Here is a 16,784-nt window from a genome sequence, read left to right as displayed (position 1 = left end):
GAAATTCAGTTGGCATAAATTAGACATTTTGTAGACCCTAAAAACTACCTTTTCTTGTTTAATAAAAAACACCAACTTTTTGTCCCTAGATAACATGTGCGGGGTCCTACCGTAATTCCTTATAAAATTGTTCTAACACTTAATTTGTAAAGGTAAAACAATGATTTGGCTCAAATCATGTTCATTTTTCACAGACAATCATTACAATAACATGAGGCGTAAAAACATTTGGGTAGTACCAACTTGTTATTTTTCATGACCTATTATTTCAGTGAAAAAAGGTACGATTTAGACCGCACCAACTCCATTAATGGTTTTTGAGTAGGCTCTACAACTTACTCATTGAAACTTTTCGACTTCCACCTAGCGTTCAAAAACTACAAATTCTAAAACCGTGACAATTTTCACGATTTTTCTGAAATTCACAAATAACAACGATCTCCACCGAGAGAGTAAATTCCGAAAATTTCACATTTCTAGAAGGATTAGTTTTTGAGAAAAATGCCTGGGCCAATCAAATGACGACACCTTGTATAACATTCTTATATTGAAAAAGCTAAATGCCTCATGATTTTGAATAAATTTAGTTTTTTATACATTTCAATGACATGGTCTAAAAAACCTTTTGGCGGATTAAAAGTTTTCGTATTCTATTGTGAAGTATATTTTTTTCAGCACCGAAACTATTTATTGTATAAAAGAAAAAAATTATGGTCTGATAGGTTATTTTGTTATTAAGTAAGCTTACAATTGCACCATGCTTTTCAATGAATTTAATTTCTTATCTCTAAAATTTCAAAGATATTAGTAGTATAGAAGTGGGGGTATGGCTTCAAACCCCCCCCTATGTTAAGTCTACGGGACCCTACCTATTCACCCTGTTATAAAAAGGAACTGTGCCTACCCCTCCTTTTTGGTGTTGAAGTGAAACATATCTTATAACGCCTACCCATCTTGTTTTGAGATTTGAGATAATTCCATACCGCTACTTAAGATGCGATAAATTCATATCTATTAGATTTGATCATATTGATGTTCGAAGTTTAATATGGAACGCGTATCGTTTTCCGATGTTGTAAGATACATATCGTTTCTCAAGACACTAATCTTGAGAATTCTCGTTTTGTGATTAGATACACCCCAAGAGCGACATTCAAAACACTTGTGTTTAATATAAAATGGGGTTCCTGAAAATGTCGTAGTCATTAAAGGTTAGTCTATTCACTCTTAGCGTATCCATATTTTTAGTATGCCTAAAGCGAATCATTCATGTCCTATTTGTGAAAAAAATTTCAATATAAAAAGAAGTCTAACTCGCCACATTCAAGAACAACATGGGGACAAAAAATTTAAGTGTGAGGTGTGTGATAGGAGCTTTACTAGACTAGAGCATATAACACGACATAAGCGTGTGCATGATCTAGACAAACCGGGTCCCTCAACTCCCAATCCAACACATAGTTCTTCGAGACCGTCCACTCCAGATCCAATACAATCCACATCCACACGTTCACCAGCCCCAGAGCCGACTTCACCTACTCTTGATGAGACACCTCCAGGGTCCCCTAGTTTTGCTCGGGCCTTAAACAATACGTTAGCGTCTGTCCGCTTCAATGCGGAAGAATACGATATTGATGTTGCTATGTTTATTAACAATCATAGGTGCGCTTTTCGAGATTTTTTGATGGAACAGCTTCAAAATAGACGCGGTGTTAAATGGTTTTTAATAGTTAGAGCCGTGTATTCGCGACCATTAACTGGCGATGAACAATCAGCGGAAGTACGCCCATATTTTCGCAGCACTATGTATACCACTCTGATGTCTGACGTCATAGAGGATCAGATGGACGATTGCGTGCAGGCAATTCAAACCGCCGCTGAAAACTTTGAGGGATCAGGTATTTTAATTTTTTAGTCTGTTTACCGTTGAAACTAAATATATTATTTTCAATATAGGATCAGGTTGGGTAATCGATCATCTGCTGTATGCTGAACTAAATATCACATCGTATCAGCCCTTACGCGGTGGTCATACCTCGTCATTTCTAGAAATACCCCCAAAATTAGCTAAACGTCATGCAATTCTCAACGTAAAAAATACGGATGATGAAAAATGTTTTTTGTGGTCAATACTGGCAAAGCTGTACCCTATTAATAAGAAAGACAATCCTAATCGTGTTTCTAAATATCGTCCATACGAGAACGAACTGGATACGAGTGGCGTGGTTTTTCCCTTTGAATTAAGCTCTCGAGTTCTTAAAAAATTTGAGTTAAATAATAATTTATCAATAAACGTGTTTGGATTTGCGGGGGATCTATATCCACTTTTTGTCAGTACAAACAAATGCAATAAAGATAGGGAAGTTGACCTTTTACTAATTTCCCGGGGGGAGTACAAACATTACTGCTTAATACGCAGCCTCAGCAAACTTTTACAACACTTAAATAAGCATCGAGGTACGTCATATTATTGCAGGTAATTAATGTTCTAGACTAATATCTGTACGAGGTGGACTACTTTATTACTTTTAATGTCTTATAAGGCTATGCTTACACCGGTTCAGTTACGACGCAACTCTCATATCGAAGAGTGTACACCTCATGGTGCGCAGAAAACATTTTTCCCGAAAGATAAGGTTCTATCCTATGAGAAGATTGCTTGGGAAATTAAGGTTAGTTATAATATCCGAATAATAAGAGTTATTATTTATTTTATAATCAAATGCGTAGGTGGGGTACACTTTGTACGCCGACTTCGAGTCCATCCTCCCCAAATTTCAAGGTTGTAATCCAGACCCTAACATGTCAAACACCACAAAATTAAACCAGCACATCAGCTGCGGGTATTCTTGGGTTCTTGTAGGACCAGATGGTAAGAAGTTACCGATTACAAGCCGTATATATGAATTTTAATGGTGATATATATTAGGTGCACCTGTTCGAAACGACTGTTACCTAGGTTTGGACGCGACTTCGAAATTTATTGAAGCGTTACTGGAATTGGAGAAAGAACTAACTGTCCTTCTAAAGACCAACGTACCGATAATTATGACTTCTGAGGAAGAACAACAATTTCGCACCGCTCGAGATTGCTACATTTGTCGAATGCCACTTAACCAATCGGATTCGTCGCCAGTGCGAGATCATTGCCATTTTACGGGGAAATACAGAGGACCGAGCCACGCTATCTGTAATCTAAAATTAAAGGTTCCAGATTTCATCCCCATTTTCATTCATAATCTAAGCCGGTAAGTTAAATAGTTGAACACTAAAAAAATTATAATAAAATTTAAAAACAACGTAGATATGATCTCCACTTAATATGTAAAGATATTGGACGATATAAGAATCAAAAACTTAGCTGCATCCCCTCTACAGACGAAACTTATATTTCTCTCTCTTTGGGTAATATTTTATTAAAAACATGACTAAAATAAAATTGTGTTTATAGGGTCTTTCAGATTCCTAGACAGTTTTCGTTTCCTCCCTGATTCGCTAGAACATTTAGTTTCGAATCTAGCGAAGGAAGGACCAAGTAAATTTCCTATCATTGGGAAATATTTTGACAACGAAAAAATTCAGTTGTTATTGAGGAAGGGAGTTTTCCCTTATGAATATCTGGATACCGAAACTAAGTTTCAGGATAAAACCTTACCGCCTCGAAAGGCGTTCTACAGTTCCCTTAAAGGAGAGCATATTTTGGAAGCTGATTATTTACACGCTCAAAATGTTTGGGAAATCTTCAATATTCCCACTTTAGGTGAAATTACCTTTAAATAATATATTTCAAATGCATTATGTTTAATTTTTGTGTTAGGTGAATACACTAAACTCTATGTAAAATGCGATGCGTTGCTGTTAGCGGACGTGTTTGAAAACTTTCGAACCCTTTCCATGACCAATTTTAAATTGGATCCCGCTCACGCGTACACGGCACCAGGTGTGGCTTTATTATCTTCCTATAAATATTATTAAAATTAATACGCTTTTAATTAGGTTTAGCTTGGCAAGCGGCGTTGAAGATGACTGAAGTTCGTCTTGATCTTTTAGATGATATAGATCAACACTTATTTATTGAGAAAGGTATTTTAATTATTAAATTTAACTATACAATTAACTAATTTTATAAATATATAATTTTATAGGTATAAGAGGTGGTGTGTCTATGATATCCACTAGATATTCAGAGGCTAATAACAAATATATGCCCGAATCTTTTGATAAAACTATTGATAGTAGCTATATATGTTATTTAGGTAACATAATTTATTTTATTTTTATATTAATGATTTGTTTAATTTTTATGCTAATAATTTGTTCTATTATTTTATCGACGTAAGATTGTAATAATCTATATGGCACTGCTATGTGTGAGGCACTACCTCTAGGTGATTTTCAATGGGTACACGACGAAGACTTACAGTTGGTTGGAGATAATATTCAAAATATTCCAGACGATTCTGTAACCGGATACATTTTAGAGGTATGAACTATTCAATTGAACTTGATATTTACAATTTTTATTATTGTTATCACTTTCAGGTTGATTTAACTTATCCAACACAATTACATGAATTACACAATGACCTTCCCTTAGCCGCTGAATCTAAGGTCATAACGCGCGATATGTTATCCCCGTACTCTAAAGCTCTTTTAAAACATTTAAATATTAAGGAGAAGTCTAGTCTACCAAAGCTTCTCCCTAATTTAAACAATAAAGAGAAATACGTAGTGCACTATCGTAACTTAAAATATTATGTAGAGTTGGGGATGAAAATATCCAAAGTACATCGAGTTTTGTCATTCACTCAAGGAAAATGGCTCGAAAAATATGTTAGATTTAATACCGAGCAAAGGAAAATGGCTAAAAATACCTTTGAAAAGAACTTCTGGAAGTTGATGGTTAACTCCGTTTTCGGGTAAGTGATCTAAAATTTAATTAATTAAAGTAAAACTAACTATTTTTCTTTTCAAAGGAAAACTATGGAAAACTTACGTAAACATATTAACTTTGAGCTTATACACAAAGCTGATAGAATGTTAAAGGTGGCCAGTTCACCGACGTTTGATCATTTCAAAATATTTAACGAGGATTTAGCCGGAGTTCATAAAAAAAGAATAAAACTGAAGCTCAACCGACCAATTTATACTGGTTTCAGCATCCTTGATTTATCCAAGTTGTTTATGTACCAGTTCCATTACGGTTTTATAAAACAAAAATACGACAGTAAAGCCACTCTACTCTTCACAGATACAGGTACCACATAAAAAACGTACAAATTTATTTCAGGCGCTTTAATATAATTTTCTATTATAGATAGTCTAACCTACAACATACAAACCGAGGATTTGTACAGAGACCTCGAAAAATATGAGGAATATTTCGATTTTTCTGATTTCCCCTCAACCCACTTCCTCTATTCCATCAAAAATAAAAAAGAATTGGGGAAATTTAAAAGTGAAACGAATGAAAAACTAATTCAGAGCTTTGTTGGACTCCGTCCAAAATTATATTCCTTGAAACTGTATGGTGAATCGAAAGCTAAAAGCGAAATAGAAAAGGAGATGTTTTTGGGGAAATCGCTGGAGTCAATACTAAATCATAAAAAAGTCTGCAAGGGAATAGCTAAAAATGTTATAAGAAACGTCATTCGCCATGAGGATTATGAAAGATGTCTGTTTGATCAACAACTCACATTAGTCGACATGAAACGTATTGCCAGTTTCAAACATAACCTATTCACACTCAACATACGAAAATTGTGTCTATCACCTAATGACGATAAAAGGTATATCTTACCTTGTGGAATCCGCACCCTGGCTCATGGACATAAAGATATCAAATAATTCCTTAAAGTTATCTATTAAATTTGTATTACGTACACTCCCTAAGTGTATTATATTAATTATCAAAGAAAAAGAAAAATAATTTCGTACATTATAGTACCATAGTCAAAAATGCATTTAATAAAGCATAAAAAATTACATTTTATTTTTTATTTTTTTTGGTACGGTGTAAAGCGTTTTGTAGAGGAATGTTTTTGTGCACCATCTTCAGCAACGTCCCCCCTATTTCCGGAAACGGAAGGTGATCCAAAAAGACGAGCGAAGCGAATTGCACGATCGGTTTCGTCTTTAGACATATTCGGGTCCAGCCTTACCACCTTAATGATAATAATATCATAGGATTTGCAATTTTTAATTGAAAATTTAAATATTTACCTCTATGAAATTGGATGCTGTCCCCAACATCTTCCGAGCGTTTTCCGTGCTCTTGGGGTACGGTAGAACTAAATCTAACGAATTTTGTTCTTCGTTTTCTATCACGTTGTCTTTCCAATTAAAAACAAAACTTATGAATTCCTTCATTTCCCTAAATTTAAAATCAAAAATTTCACATTTTTCCGGAAAAAAAGTAAAACGTAAAGACGTTTTTTCAACATTCTTATTTTCTCCCATTTTAAGACGGCTTTGAGGGGAACATTAATTTTCTTCACTTTGGTCCTCGATTTATATACTAAATCTTCGTGTATTTTTTAATCAAAACTATTAAGCCAAACGGATTGTGAAAATACTTGAAATAAGTGGTTTTACCGATAATTTCTAAAGGAATTTAACTTTAAAGGGCATCTTAGATTATTGTTTGTAATTTTACTAAAGTTCAAAACGTACGAAGAGTCCTTCAAAGTACTATAAGGAATTTAACTTTAAAGGGCATCTTAGATTATTGTTTGTAATTTTACTAAAGTTCAAAACGTACGAAGAGTCCTTCAAAGTACTATAAAAGGATTTTATTTGTGAGCTAAATTCATATTTCCCTTAAACTTAGAAGTTAATTTGTATAAAATATTTACTAATACCGGGGAAATGGACTCTAGAAACAAACTTCAATTTGTTAAACTTTCGGCAAACGCTTTTACGCCAACACGGGCGTCGGTGGAGTCGGCGGGTCTAGATTTACGTAGCGCGTATTGTTATGAATTACCCGCCGGAGAGAGAATTTTAGTTGAAACGGATATATGTATTGAGGTACCTGAGGGTACATATGGACGTATAGGTAATTATTTATGGTTGCTAAAATTATTTACCTTTAATTCATTCTATGAATTAAAAAATTAGCGCCGCGTTCCAGTCTGGCAATACGCAGCGGCATCGATGTTATGGCAGGTGTAATCGATAGGGATTACACTGGTCCTGTTGGAGTAATTTTGATTAATCACAGCCAACATGTGTTCAAAATATCGAGGGGTGACAAAGTGGCGCAGTTGATTTGTGAGCGGGTTCTATATCCGGAAGCCGTAGAGTGTACTGTAAGTCTGTTTATAACGTAATAATGCTTTTTTAAAGTATTATTTTATACAGGGACTAGGTGAAACTGCTAGAGGAAATAAAGGTTTCGGTTCAAGTGGCTTAAATTGAAAACCCAAGTTTCTGTATTTTCTACCAGATTAAAAAAATATTTCAAATTTTGTCTAAGTATGAAAAGTTTATTTAGATCTTCAAACTACTCTAAATATATTCCCAAATAAATCTTAGGCCAAAGTATGAATAGATAGGAGCTCCTGAAATTATAATAAAAGGGTTTTGCAGGGTAAAGTAAAATTCATTCTTTCTTTTACGGAACAATAAACGGTGCAAAATCAAATTATTGTAAAATGGCGTCGGCTTCTGTACCAGTCTATGCTCTCAGATATTCGTTAACATTTGCGGAGTCTGAACGACAAAACGAGGAGCATTGGACTGAATTTCTTTTACCTGACGTGCATGGACTTATATGCATAGCTTTGACAAATCACCCCGATGCAGTCATAGTTCATTCGGAACTCAGGGATAGATCCGTTCTAGTAATATTTGATTACGAAGTAAACCTAGAAGAAATCCGCTGGAAAATGCATTCTTTACAAGAATACATATGGGTGAGATATTTAAATAACTAAGTATCCAGTACCAAGGTCGTAACCAACAGAAATTGCATCCTGAGCGAGTGCTAGTTTGGTGCCCCTAACATAATTTAAATTGTTTATAGAAAATTATGTTTTGGTGCTCCTAGAACATAACACACCAGTGGCCTCCAGAGATCCGTGCTCTGCTTAGCTACGACCTTGTTCAGTGTGCCTTAATTTAAACATTATTCTCTTTAGGTGGAACGAGCATTAGTACCCCGAAATCTGCAATTTTAGAAATGAATAAATATTGTTTTAAAAGCATTTGTAAACAGAATAATAAAATTATATTTCACTTTATTGAATACTTTTTGTACATAAAATCTTTTATCATTTTTTCATTTACATTCTTATCATTCTTAAACCTCGAAACAATTTCATACATTTCAATTCCATTACACCTGTTTATAGCGAAATAGACACAAAATCCGCCGCATGTATTACTAGTACTACTCTGTAATTGCTTTGAACTGAAAGTTACAGTCTTACTATTTCGTTCAACAAAATCATTAAATTTAAAGTAGTCTGGTGGATTCCCGAAAGAGTCCCAAATCTCTGTACTGTAACTTTTTGAAAAGTATATTGCAATCCAGTGTTGACCCGGACCATTACTAGTATCAGTATTCACAATAAACAAAGAAGGATATGATTTAACATATTTAGGTAATTTATCTGAGGCAAACACACCTCGGAATAAACTTCTAGTATTCTTATCTACTTCGAGAATTTTAGATATTTGAAGTGAGTCCATCAATTACTGTAGTCAAAAATTACTGAACGGTTCTTATCTATTTCAATTAAATTTTGGAATTCGGCGTAAATTATTACCGACACCGTCTCAGGTAATGGTTTCGCGAATTTTAATTCTAATCTCAGATTACTGTTTTTCACGAGATGAAAGTGGTTTGCACTGCTGTTCAGATCGGATGTAAGATTATACGCAAATAAAGAATTTCCATTAGCGTAGTCTTCGCGACTTATCTGGTTCCCTTCATCAACATTCCATTGATTAGTTTGAATGAATAGATTGCAATAAGCTTGAATATATTGATTTTCCTCAAAATTTAAAGCCAATGCTTTGTGCGGTACGCTACCGCCATCCACATATAAACCAATGCATGACAAATCAAAATGTTGGAAGTTATATGGCGACTTTTTTAAGTCTCCCAAGAAGGCCCTCTGATCCACAAAACCGATAACGATTTTTTTCGGTACTTGCCCCGTGAATAAATGATCTTGCACACTAGCCATAAGTCCCTTCGGTATAGAAAATGAAGTACACTCGGAACGAGTTATTGGATATTTAGCGGTTCCGTATTGCAGAGCTTTGGCGTGAGCAAGCGACAACTCCGGTATCACTTTTATTTTTCTCAGATAAAGTGAAGCTGATGAAATCTCGACTTTACATTTGGAATCGGAGTGAACGCAAAATGCAGTTCTATTTTTATCGAATTTAAATTTTAAATCCACCATATTTAAAAGAAAACGCGGCTGTTGGCATATGTCTGTATGTACAATACCCATCATATCAATCACACCCTTTTGTGCGAAACTCGCACGCTTCGCGAACCCATCATTATCAAAATAAGAGTCTATTTTTCCAGGCGTGTCTCGATAGAACAGTGAACTCGTTAAATAACTTTGTTTAGCAGAATCTCCGAACGTTAAAAGCGTCTGTATAAAACTCTTAAAAGAGTAATTTTGACTGGAGGGTGTTATTGACCTTTCGTTAAGAAAAACGTGTACATCACTAAAAAGCGAGTGTAAGAACAAGTTCTCAGGCGCGATGTTATCAGCTGGAGTTCCAGCCACTTGTCCTGCACCAGCGACCGCTGCTTGAGGAAGGTCCCCATTATCTTTAGTAATTTTAACTTGAACGTGTAGTAGAGTTTGAGAGAGGTCAATGTAGGTTTCAGAATTACCGCTAATACAAAATGTAATTGAAGCGTTATCAGCGATATTTGATATTGGACTATACTGTACCCATTCACCGCCGATGATCGACGACTGGGTCATGGGCACTTGAAATAAATCTAACTCTGAATTCATACATTCAGTAGAATGTGGATGTAGAAGAGACATAATTATGAAAATATATCGGAACGTTTATGAAACCGTCTTTTCTTCGACTTGGCTGCTACTAAACTGGCACTTTTAGGCCGAGTACGTTTCTTTTTATAACCGGAACCTGTCATTCTCTTAACTTCATCGGCAGCGGAAGCTATGGTTTCTTTTCCGGCACTTAAAGAATGTGTTTTAAACGCCGTTTTAATGGGAATTCCGCTGACAACATCTGTAGCTACCTTAGCTCCGGTACTTAAAAGTTTTTTCCCTAGATACGAGGCACCTTTTTTTAGTAACGGTACCGCGAATCTAAATGCAGAAGCTAATATATTGCCCAATCCGTAACCTTTCTGAGTTGCTAACCCTCTATAGACGGGTATACCACCGAAGCCAACTTGGTTTAAATAGTAACTTTCGTAATCGGTTCTCGAAGGGGAATACGCTGGCTTCATGATGTTAACTCTCTGCTCTCCCTAGCTAGAATGATAAGATAGCGTGAGCGATAGCGCGGTTTATAATGAGTTCCACATTTTTCGAGGTCTAAAATGTAAGACGACATGAGCTTTTCCTCGCTGGAACTGTATTGGCTCGCCTAAGTCGTCCATAATATTAATTTCAATCATCTTGATATTATTAGACACGACTGAAAGATAATGAGGTTGTGAAAATATTTTCGTAACTGTTTTTCCGCTCGATTCGTTTTTCCCGTCCACACTTATGATTCTCAGTAAAGGTACTAATAAATCTCCTACAATACTTCTTGCAACTAGATCAGAGTAAACGAACAATGAATGTAAACCAGCATCCATGTCGACTGGGTAAGGGGCTAACATTGATTTATCAATGATGCATTCTTTATCTCTACTATCACTAAATCCTAACATAATCGCGAGTTCCGGATCTAATTCTACGGTAATTTTAGGTTTTGTTTTAACCTTTACACGACTGGAATAATTTATATATGCAAATGTTGCTTTATCATGTTCTAAATCGCCCATGGCTTGTATTAATTCTTCTGGAGTCTTGAAGTAACCGGTAGGTTTATCTTGACGTTCGTTAGCATTCATAACTTCTAGTAATTCTTGAGGAGTTTTATAATAACCCGCAGGGATCTTAACCTCTCTATCGGGGCTAAGAGGGTCCCTAATAGTCATTTTATTCCGTTTTCGTATGTTGTACCATGTTCGAGGATAGCTAATTTCCGCTAACCCAACTTCGTACGACTCCTCGAATCTCAACGGTTCAGGTAAATACGTTCGAAATTTACTAACCGTATTATCGGCATAATACATGGATGACGAATCGGAAGGTAGTGTAATGTAGAAACTCATTTTAAATCAACTTCCTGTATCCAAGAATTAAACGACGTGTCGTAATCTCTCCACTTTACGTAGAGTTCAGTTGCACCGCCTGATTTCTTTCTCTTTTTCAACACTTTATCGATTTCGAAATAACAATCTTTCAAGTCTTTGCCAACAATCTGAACCTCCTCGCGGTAGAAAACACCGGAAATGGGAATTGAATTTAAATCTACCAGTTTATATACCGGTGGGTCACGTGGTAATCTTTCAGTTATTTTAAACAGTTCTGTTGTAAAATTTGGTTTATATTTTTTCTCAAACGTATTTAAATTTTTGCTTATCCGGCAAATGTCACCGATTTCGAAAGCGTAACTAAACGGTGGTGAAAAATTAACAGATTTGTATAGAGTTTTCCATATTTCAGCGGTTCTGTCAGGAGTAACTTCCACGGGCTTACATTTAATTGACCTATGGTAACTGTGGTTATAAGCGTTTATTATGCGATCTAAAATATCTATGTATTTTAAAGTATTATATTGAGTAAAATAACGGTACAGTCGAGATTTTAATGTTCTTATAAAACGTTCCACTACCGACGCTTTCAATTCTGAATGAGTGGCGAAGAATTGTATTTTTCTTCTTTTTAATTCCAATTGAACTTCTTTACACACAAACTCATTACCGTGATCACTTTGTATTCTTTTAGGTAGACGTCCTAAATCAAGGATCTTATGTAATGCTTCTGCAATTGTTTTACCCTTTTTATCTTTAACTGTTACTACCATAGCTTGTTTACTAAACACATCGATTATACATAGCACGTAGCGAGACCCCGAATTATATCTCGATAGCTTTTGAAAATCGGCTAAGTCGGCTTGCCATTGATCATCGATTCCATAAACAATAGTACGATTTCGGGGGAACCGTCTTCTTGCGGGTTTATGTAACGTATAAGTGTTCTGCTTTGTTAAAAATTCCTTTACTTTTTTCAATGAAACTTTTAAGCCCTTATCTCGAGCGGAATTATAAAGTGCTCGAACGCTGGCGAAAGATCCGGAGTCTGATGGATCGGTGTAAATGTTTTTGAGTTCATCCATATCGAGTGATATTTTGGTGTAATGGTACGTAAAACCAAAATAGAAAATTAAATAACTGAAATATCATGAAAACTATAATAACTAATATCGCTGTAAGAAACTTTGGTGATTTTAAGTATGATTGAGTTAAATAGCTTAAAACTCCAACAGAGACGGTTTCAACGCAACCTTCCATGATAAGCTTATACTACGAAATGAAAATAAGTCATGAAATTTAATCAATTTTATTTAATGCCCAGCCAAGATCTGGGAGTTCTAGATGATGTCGAAGTTGGGATAGGGCTGCTTGAATGTGTGTGAAATACAGTAAGTGATTTTAATAATGACAAATTTTTCGGGTTTTTAATTAAGCGTTTTGGAATATTTGATTTATATATAGCATCGTAGAACTCAGTAGCTCCAATGGGATCACCCGCTATATTAGGTGTTTTTCTTACAGCGTCGTAGAGGAGATCAACTATATGAGATCCGCGTATTGTCTGCCCTCCAATAAAAAGTTCCCCCGAATCGGTCACTTCAATATATTTTGAATCTTCTATCGCTCTGTATAACGCAATCGCATCGTTAACGTATGTAGCCGGTACTGAATAAGATATTTGCGAAAACCAAGTTTTGGAACGGCGGGGGTTTTCAAGTTCAGGTGTTATCTGTTCTTTACGGATGAAAGTTAAACGTCGTTGGAGAGTTTGGTTGTATAACGCTAATTTCTCGGATTCATTTAGGTTCGGATTATCTAGAATTGATTTCATTTCCCCATCTAAATTCCTTGCTTTATCGACTTGAACAATTACTGTTTCTTTAGGTTCAGCCGTTGTTTCGCTCTTCAGTCTCTTCAATACATCTTCAGGTACAAGAAGCATTTTACGAGCCATTATCTACTTATAGCTCGGCTTATGGCACTTCCAGCGACGGAACTGACGATTGATAACAATGGAGCGAGTAAAAATGGTAGAAAACCGCCCTTTTGAACTAGAATCTTTCGTCGTTTAGAAACTGAAGGCTCTCGTGATATTTTCCGTATAACCGTACTATGCTTCTTCAACCGTTTCCGATGTTCATCTGGTAGTTTAACGGTTCCGTGTAAAACATTTATACAACATTCAACCAGAGCTAATACAGCTTCTTTGTTCGCGTATTTAATAGCTGTTTTTCTTTGACTGGGATTACATGAAGCGAGAAAGCGGAGAAAGTCTATATTCCCCCTAACTCGTTTTGAGATATCCATTGAACTAATTTTTTAGCTTTACGTAGTACGCAATGTGCGCTATTAGAATGAAATTTACAGTTAAAATCAATGTCTTCTAGATTAGATAATTTGGGGCAACTAAAATCCTCGATGTTTACCACTTCAACTCCTAAAAGCTTTGATAGTACAGCAGCCTTTTCTAAGCCTTTGGTGAAAAACGTTTCCGCTTTTCTCGATATTTGATTACCGATGTCTTGTCTCGTGTCGTAAGGACGTTCTCCGTCATCCCAACGCAAATCACAAATGTTATACGATATCCAACGGCATTGTCTTTTATCCTCGTAAGAAAGGTCCCTAAATGGGCAAGGTGGCTTGAACGTGTACACTTCAGACTCGCCGGTTCCTCTTTCACAATCCATTGTTTATTTACCCGGAAAAAATTTCCTTCTATTACACATCTCATTTTGGAATAAAGACTGCAGCCTCCTCGTCCGGTAAAAGTCCGGTTCGAAGTAAATACTGATCTGGGGTATGAGGTTTCAAATCAACCATTAAATACCCAAATTGTCGTGACGTTGCTTGCTGAAACGCGTCAACAACGTATTTGCTATTGGTTGGAGATATTTGTTTCGCCAAATGAAAAATCGACGACTTGTCGCGAGGTGATTTAAAGATAAAGAGATAGTGCGCATTCAAATTTAAAGTTCTTATTTCTTTTCCAGGATAATACAGATTTTGCATTAGAATTAACACAGAACTGTTTCTGTGATGAGATCCTCGAATAAATAAATTGGTTACGTCTTTGTTATTAGATATCTCACATAATAAATCATCTAAAATAACTAAATTTTTGATTTGAGGATTTAATATATCAACATTGAGTAACCCTTCATGAAACTCTACTGTAGGGGTATGCTCTAATACTGTTTGAAATAGTTTCGACTGGTATTCTGTATAACACCAAATTATTCTTTCCGGAGAAGGAGTTATACAGGTCAGATTATGTTTAATAAGATTTGCCACAAAAAAACTTTTCCCGCATTGTGTGGCTCCGGCAATAAGTCCGTTCATAGGATGTTGTAAGCTTAAATCCATAATGATTAATGTGGAAAAGAGTAGAGTAACAACCTTTTTATTGTGTTTTTAACAAATTTTTAGCATTACACATAATTTGAGACACAATGCTATTTAAATATTCCTTTGATAAACCACATCGGAGGGTAAACATGTCAACCAAATTTTCACAATCGATAGACATAATTATATCATAAAAATGTAAATCAACGCGCTGATCTGCATTCATAGTCATACACTCGTGTTTGTTTTGAGACAGGTCATCCGTTTCACAAGCAAAACATGTTTTGCTTAGAGTCTTACGTAATTGTTTTAATACAATGTTAGATATAGCTCCCCTCGTTTCCTTAACGTGTTTTATACAGTTTCGAATCTGCTTATACTGGTTCAGAAAATTTATCCAAGATGAACTAGCGAGTGTTACCCCCACTTTAGTTGGGAATACTTTCCCGTAATTTGATCCAACACCATTGAATACTACTCGAATATCTAGAAGCTTCTGGTCAAAAAATCTATGAAGTTCCACTCGTCTAATCTCAGATTCCGAGAAGAACCACGTTGTGTTTGGGCGGTTTTCACCTTCGAAATATGAGGAGATGGTTTCCCTCTTGTCCCATAGCTCCTCCAGTTCCGTTTCCGTTAATTTAATGCCCTTAGAGAGGTCGAGCAGGCCGCAGTAGATCGATTCATCTGCGGTCACGACAAATCCTTTGTCGCTGGATACTTGGAATATGCAATTCCTATAAAATATAAGAAAATTTAATTTTAAATTTAAGCATACAAAAATTTATACTTACATAGCTTAATTCTGTAGTTACAACTTCAAGGTGAAACTCCAAATACCAATTCGCTATTGGGCTTACGTCCTTTTATAGTTTAAATTTCAAATACTTGACCTTACAACTTTTTTCTTAACCTTTTCGAGAATTGCGATAAGTATTGGCCCTAATATTAATTCTAATCTACATATACGCATTTTAAAGTGTAACGCGTTATTTATATGGAAATTTACACGGTTCTCATACGGGGTGAAGTTTATGATTACAACATCAGAAAATGATACATGCTTCATATTTAAGTTCAAGTAGTGATATGAAATTATCTCATCTTAAGTAGCGATATGATATATCTTAAGTAGCGGTATGGAATTATCTCAAATCTCAAAACAAGATGGGTAGGCGTTATAAGATATATTTCACTTCAACGACAAAAAAGGAGGGGTAGGCACAGTTCCTTTTTATAACAGGGTGAATAGGTAGGGTCCCGTAGACTTAACATAGGGGGGGTTTGAAGCCATACCCCCACTTCTATACTACTGATATTGTTGGTTAAATAACGAATAAGAAGTTTTCTTCGGGAGTATGTATACTCTTGAGCACAAAATCCATTAATCGGATAAGTAAAAATACCACTGATCTGAAATATCTTACTCTTTTAAATAAAGCTAAATGCACCATGATTTTGATATAATTTTATGGTAAAACTTTTAGTTCCCAAGACTTAGAGTGAAGAAAAAATTAAATTTTTCATAATCTTGAGTGTATTGTCTTAAGCCACCAAAACAATAATAGAACAAGAATACATATTTCTGATCGGAAATACATGTTTTGTTCAGATTTTGTAAAATGTAATTGCACCATGACAGTATTTCAATATTACTTCAAATTTTAAACAAATTGATTTTTAAAACAACCAATTAACGTTAAAAGCAAGTTTTTTAAGAGTAAAATGTAATATAAAACCTCTAACAATGAAAGCTTAAACATTTTTATTCTGAAACATAATTCTGTTATTGTGAATGCTAATTTCACTATTATTTTGATTTAATTTTATTTTCTAAAAGGATATTTGATAAAATTATCAGTAACGGGAAGTTTATCAAGCTGAAAATCAATAAAATTGATATATTTTTAGTCTTTTTTTATAAATTCAACTTTATAAAAATTCTAAAAATTAGGCAATTCGAATCCTACTCTTTTGATACAGTAATGTAAATATGCTTGTTTTTTATCAGTCTGTTTTCTATCATTTGTAAAATAAAAAAAATAATTTACCATTTTTCTGTAAGCATAATGATTACTGGTAAAGGTAAACACAGCTTAACACTTAACGCCTAGAA

At 35.1% G+C, this 16,784-nt stretch overlaps 2 protein-coding genes across 2 annotated transcripts; one reads left to right on the top strand and one right to left on the bottom strand.

Moving 5' to 3' along the window:
* The first annotated feature begins 1,249 nt into the window (after positions 1-1,249).
* Positions 1,250-5,847, top strand: LOC149962034 (uncharacterized). Its single transcript, XM_090164369.1, has 14 exons — positions 1,250-1,898; positions 1,957-2,090; positions 2,544-2,672; positions 2,731-2,872; positions 2,930-3,248; positions 3,305-3,405; positions 3,452-3,760; positions 3,818-3,940; positions 3,997-4,083; positions 4,146-4,256; positions 4,341-4,483; positions 4,543-4,919; positions 4,977-5,257; positions 5,318-5,847. The coding sequence occupies exons 1-14, from the start codon at positions 1,250-1,252 to the stop codon at positions 5,845-5,847; spliced, it is 3,435 nt and encodes a 1,144-aa protein (XP_090020495.1).
* A 2,846-nt stretch (positions 5,848-8,693) lies between these two features.
* Positions 8,694-9,959, bottom strand: LOC149962033 (uncharacterized protein F54H12.2-like). Its single transcript, XM_090164367.1, has 2 exons — positions 9,514-9,959; positions 8,694-9,381 (listed from the first exon to the last, which is right to left on the bottom strand). Exons 1-2 carry the CDS (start codon positions 9,957-9,959, stop codon positions 8,694-8,696), a joined length of 1,134 nt encoding a protein of 377 aa, XP_090020493.1.
* Positions 9,960-16,784: the final 6,825 nt, after the last annotated feature.

Source organism: Leiobunum rupestre, chromosome 1 (genome assembly GCF_980474605.1).
Source record: "Leiobunum rupestre chromosome 1, qqLeiRupe1.1.hap1, whole genome shotgun sequence".
Taxonomy (NCBI): domain Eukaryota; kingdom Metazoa; phylum Arthropoda; class Arachnida; order Opiliones; family Sclerosomatidae; genus Leiobunum; species Leiobunum rupestre.
The sequence above is the reverse complement of the archived record's forward strand: the minus strand, read 5'-3'. Positions and strand labels throughout refer to the sequence as shown.

What these genes read in the sequence shown, in the direction of transcription:
- LOC149962034 (XM_090164369.1), top strand. Translation starts at nt 1,250, where the DNA reads ATGCCTAAAGCGAATCATTCATGTCCTATTTGTGAAAAAAATTTCAAT. An exon ending in AGATTGCTTGGGAAATTAAG is followed by an intron (nt 2,673 to 2,730) that starts GTTAGTTATAAT and finishes TCAAATGCGTAG; the next exon opens with GTGGGGTACACTTTGTACGC. An exon ending in CTTCAATATTCCCACTTTAG is followed by an intron (nt 3,761 to 3,817) that starts GTGAAATTACCT and finishes TTTTTGTGTTAG; the next exon opens with GTGAATACACTAAACTCTAT.
- LOC149962033 (XM_090164367.1), bottom strand. Translation starts at nt 9,959, where the DNA reads ATGACCCAGTCGTCGATCATCGGCGGTGAATGGGTACAGTATAGTCCA. An exon ending in TCTTATTTTGATAATGATGG is followed by an intron (nt 9,382 to 9,513) that starts GTTCGCGAAGCG and finishes CGATAAAAATAG; the next exon opens with AACTGCATTTTGCGTTCACT.